Source organism: Gymnoscopelus braueri (genome assembly GCF_963280865.1).
Source record: "Gymnoscopelus braueri genome assembly, chromosome: 20".
In the NCBI taxonomy this organism is placed as follows: Eukaryota; Metazoa; Chordata; class Actinopteri; order Myctophiformes; family Myctophidae; genus Gymnoscopelus; species Gymnoscopelus braueri.
In genome coordinates this window covers 37,081,476-37,086,626 of record NC_137622.1, presented here as the reverse complement: position 1 = coordinate 37,086,626, position 5,151 = coordinate 37,081,476, and the positions used below count along the sequence as shown (strand labels likewise).

Below are 5,151 nucleotides of genomic sequence, written 5' to 3'. Positions count from 1 at the left end.
CTCCTCTATCACTTCTAGGCATGGATGGCTACTCCTCTCTCTTCTCCTCCTCGACCCCCTGCCTCCTTTTCCTCAACAAGGGCAGCCGCTCTTTGTCTCAGTCTGTTGCGTGAGTCTCACTCGGCCGTCCTCTCTCTCCACGCCCCTGTAGAGGAGGGACTTCTGGGCCTTGAGGCGGCAGGCGAGCGACATGAAGATGGAGTCCACGTTCTGCATCTCCCTCGGGTCCTTCGCCGACGTCTCGAACAGCAGCATGTTGTGGGCGTCGGCGAACTTGAGCGCCATGTTGGAGGGCACCTTGAGAATCAAGCAAAAAAAAGGATTGAACTCATTAACCCATTAAGACCTGGAACGCATCTGTGTCACTTTTTCATTTGAGCTAGAAAGCATTATTTTACACTTTGGCTATTCAAAAATAGCAGATATACAAGCTCATAGCGCGGCACCGAGTGCCGCGCTACGAGCTTGTAGATCTGCTATTTTTTTTTAAATTGCGAACATTTTAGCAAATCTTTGAATATATATATATTTTTAAGCAAACATTTGTAATTCAAATCGTTGCTTCTGGGGGTCCCTGGAACAAAATATTTTGAGATGGGGGTTGGCGGACAAATACACATATAATGTTGGGGGTCCTGGACATGAAAAAGTTTGAGAACCACTGACATAGTAACATAAGTTTGTTTTTAAAAAAAACAGTTAGGATTTAGAAGATTTATAGAATCGGTCAGGTCTTAATGCATTACTACAAACATTACCTGCCAAGAACGCAGATATGCATTCTTTCCAAATAAATTCCACAAGAGGGCGCTCTGACACAACTTAGAAATGATCCCTCACTCAGGAATAGAGGGATGTGACACACAGGATTAGAGGGATGTGACGTCATCCCAAAAAACGTCAACAGAGGAACAGGAACTACAGCTGGCGACGGCTGTTGCTATTCACCTGTTTCCTAGGCTGTGTGTTTTCCACTTCCTGTCGATCTGATCCAATGAAATCCCATGAAACTGGTCAGATGACCATATGATATCCAATGAAATCGACAGGAAGTGGAAAACACACAGCCTAGGAAACAGGTGAATAAGGTTACAGGTAAACAAGGTTGGATGCGCTCAGACGGAGTGCTGTTATCGGTTCCTGACCTGTATCTGGTCGACGAGGTCACATTTGTTTCCCACCAACACGCGGGGTACCGATGCCGAAACTCGATGTCCATTACACTCCTGGAGCCCAACGGAACACAGAAAACAGTCACGTTACTTGATGATAATGATTAAATCATGTTTTTTTTTAACCTTTTTTGAATAGTAATCATTGCTGTAGAGTGTTTGTTCACTAACAGGAGTCTCCCCAGTCTTCCCAAAATACATTTTCAGTTGGGTTGCCAATTTCAGCTAATCAGTTATCAGAGAGTACCTACTGTATTTATCTAGCCTCGCGTAGCCAGACTATATCACTGCATGGATATGAGTCTGGTGCTTCTATGAGGACGTTTCTTTCCCAAGGGGGCGGGATCAAAACAATGACTCTCGACGCAATTGGTTAGACCTATAAACCAACTACCAATTACAGTCTCCCATATTTGTATACTGGGCCCTTCTGGAGCAGGAAATGGATTCTCTATGGAGCGGTGCCAGACCCAAATCGCCGAGTGCATTTTTTTTTTTGCACTGGCAGATTCGTCTGGTCCCAGGCTAGTATTTATCAGCTTTCAACCATTTTATTGTGTGCCAGTTCCCATTGTGTCTGTTCATTTCTTTGTGTCATCACTTTCAATTGCGCTTGTTAATCACTTACAGTATACTCTCTCCCCTGATTGGAGGAAATTGGTATCCCGACCTGAAAATGTATTTTTTGTTTATTAAAGAGCTGGAGAGAGAGGGAGACCCCTGTTACTGAAAAGAAAAAACACTATATAGCTAGCAATGATTACTATCAGAATATTTAACACTTATTTTGACACACACACATATTTTGAGATGGGGGACCTTGGCCAAATACATATACATTTTGGGGTCCTTGACATGAAAAGGTTTGAGAACCACTGACATAGTAACATACGTTTTTTTCAAAAAACTGTTTTTAGAAGACATTCTAAAAACAGACATTTTGTAGAATCGGCCTCAGGTCTTAAAATCTAAACGTTAATGTATGTTCCATTCTGACTATGTAGGCACTGCTAATATGACATGATGCCAATTTCAAGAAGATTGTAGCCAGGTACTGTTCATACAAATCAATTAACCACCGCCTTTGTCGTGCGACGCTGTCAAGTGGCGAAAATAGCCAATCTACAAGCTCACAAGGTGTCACAATGCGACGTGTTGTGAGCTACAGTGGTGGAAAAAGTACTCAAATTCTTTACGTAAGTGAAAGTATCAATACTGCAATATAGTATTCATATGTAGCTACAAGTAAAAGTCCGGAATTCAAAATTGACTTAAAAGTATTGGTATCAAAATGTACTTAAAGAATTAAAAGTAGAAAGTACTCATTATGCAGAATGGGCCCATTTCAAGTTTTCAAATGTATACAAATCTTTTGATGCGACGCATTGTGAGCTTGTAGATCTGCTATTTTCAAATGGCCGAAATGTATATAAGGATGAAGTGGGTTTTGACATTATAATCAAAATCTACAAAGTAACTAGTAACTAAAGTTTTCAAATAATTGTTGTGGAGTAAAAGTACAATATTAGCCTTTGAGATGTAGCGGAGTAGAAGTAAAAGTACTGAAAATTGGAAATACCTCAAAATTGTACTAAAGTACAGTACCTGAGTAAATTACTTAGTTACTTTACACCACTGTTGAGCTAAATATAAAAAAAACTATTGTGTAATGTGATGCCCAAAATAGGGAAGCCAGGAAAGTGGTTAACACCAAATCCAGGCAATGCTAAAATTGTGCAATGTTCTTGTCAATCTAAATAACTGTATACATTCAACCCCTACAGTAACTAACATAAGTGATGTTCATGTACAATTCACTAGTGAACTAGAAAAGAGAACTTAAGTCCACTGACTTTGCTTCATTAGCTGTTTATAAAGTAAAACATAAAACATACTTGTAAACAATGTTTAATGCATAGTGCATTAAACAACAACAATGCATAATGCATTAAACAGAAACAATGCATAATGCATTAAACAACACGCCGCGATGCGACGCGTTGTGAGCTTGTAGATCGGCTATTTTCAAATAGCCTAGGTTTAAAATAGGGCAAAAGTGGTTCATGTATGTTTTATAATGTAATAAGTCATGTGTGCAAAAGTAACTAAAGTTTTCAAATAATTGTAGTTGAGTAAAAGTACAATATTTGCCTCTGAGATGTAGTGGAGTAGAAGTAAAAGTATAGACAATTTATTGGAAGAACTCCAGTAAAGTAAAAGTACCTCAAAATTAAAGGCGAATACCACTCATTTTCAACATTGAACTATGTCTTTAATACACCTTAGAGTTGTTTTGATTGATTGATTCAATATTTTATCAGGCAAAAATGTAAAACAGCACAGTTACATTTAAAATACTTTGTCTAAAAGGTCAGTTCATAAAAGTCCTTGCGGTCTTGTTTCCAACGAGGTCCTTGATATTCAATTCATAGACATATATAGTGGCACCACAGTTCAAATATCAATACAAAAAAAACAGAAAAAGATAACATTATGTACAAAAAAAAAAAAAACTATATGTACAAGAACATGGGGGGGGGGGGGGGTCGTTTGTCTAACGGGAAAATAGTACTACCTCCTTTCTTGGCCTCCTGAAAGGGGAATTGTCAGAGCTGTTTTAAAAGAGGCCAGCGAACTGCACTTTTTGAGGGAAGGGGTTGTGTGGAAATAAGAAAAAAGTCCCCCCCCCCTTCTATGTTGCCTAGAACTGGATAATTGATTGAGATCATGTGATCAGTGACATACACAGGGTGTACTTTTGTAGCCCTGATCCAGAAAAGGTTGGGAACCACTGGGTTAAAACAAAAAACAAACTATAAACAAAAAAAGGTTTAGCACACTAGCCACTGGCCAATGTATAATAACCTGTATCCATGTCTGTAGGTTGCGGAAGGAGGCCATTTTGGTGACGTCATAGACGAAGACCACGGCGTGGACGTTGCGGTAGTAGTGCTCCACCATGGACTTCCGGAAGCGCTCCTGGCCAGCCGTGTCCCATACCTGCACCTGGAGGTAGAGACCACAATAGTGAAGATAATCCCTTATTTTTTTCTTTGCCCTGTAAAGGCACAAGACAGGTAAATCATTTACATCTCCCAAAGTTCCGTACTGGTCTGTGTCAATGTTCCATCAGGTACAGGGGGGCTCAGGTATGGAACAGCTATATTAATATCTCATTGAAGGCTGCTTTACCAAATCATTTAAAATATATTTATTCTCTATTATTCATACTGTGTATCTATTGTTGTATTTGTATATTTGTATTTATGTTGCCAAATAATTTATTTTTGGTTTTTATTAGGCTACTTTGTATTTCTTGTTGTTAAGTGAGGTGAGATTAACTTGATAAACCGACAGGGTTTTCTAAATCTCACCTGCACTTCCCAACCCAATATTATGCTGTTGTTACAAATATATATATAAATATATAAATTTAACAACATTTTCAGAAATGTCCCCCCCCCAAAATCCCAGTAATTTACAAAACAATACAAAAATAGTGAAAAGCTCATAATATATACATAATATTACAGTTCTACTGTATGAGGGCAATGCTTACTTTGACGGGCCTATAGTGTTGCATCTGATGGCATCTTCAAAAATAAATAAAAGTTGTTTGATCACTTTGCATGGACAAAGGGCTATCCCATCACATTATTGTTAGCAAATAGTATGTATTACGTTGTTATACAACAGTGTCACACAAAAGTAGCAAAAATAGCCGATCTACAGGTACGAGCTCAAAAATGTGATTTGAGCTTATAGAGCGGCTATTTTTGCTATTTATTTTACATGAATCCTGAAAAGTATCAGTTTTGGACACAGCAACTGGTGGTGGTGAGCTGACTGCTGTGCTGTAGGCCAGGCTATATCAAGCAGAGGTCTATTTAAAGAGTAATCATGTCCCTGTTAGTGTTAGGTTAGTCGTGTGAGAATCCACATTCACACCGAGGACTCCTCAACCTTGCATGGTGTCCCT

The 5,151-nt window shown here is 39.0% G+C and overlaps 1 protein-coding gene across 1 annotated transcript in view; it reads right to left on the bottom strand.

Moving 5' to 3' along the window:
* rab33a (RAB33A, member RAS oncogene family) overlaps window positions 1–5,151 on the bottom strand; it is a gene marked incomplete at its 5' end in the record, with an annotated part of 8,278 nt that continues 3,127 nt past the window's right edge. The window contains 3 exons of the mRNA XM_080416598.1: window positions 1–297; window positions 1,146–1,226; window positions 4,038–4,178. Coding sequence (XP_080272724.1) covers window positions 73–297; window positions 1,146–1,226; window positions 4,038–4,178 — 447 coding nt within the window. The 3' untranslated portion in view covers window positions 1–72. The remainder of the gene's footprint in view (window positions 298–1,145; window positions 1,227–4,037; window positions 4,179–5,151) is intronic.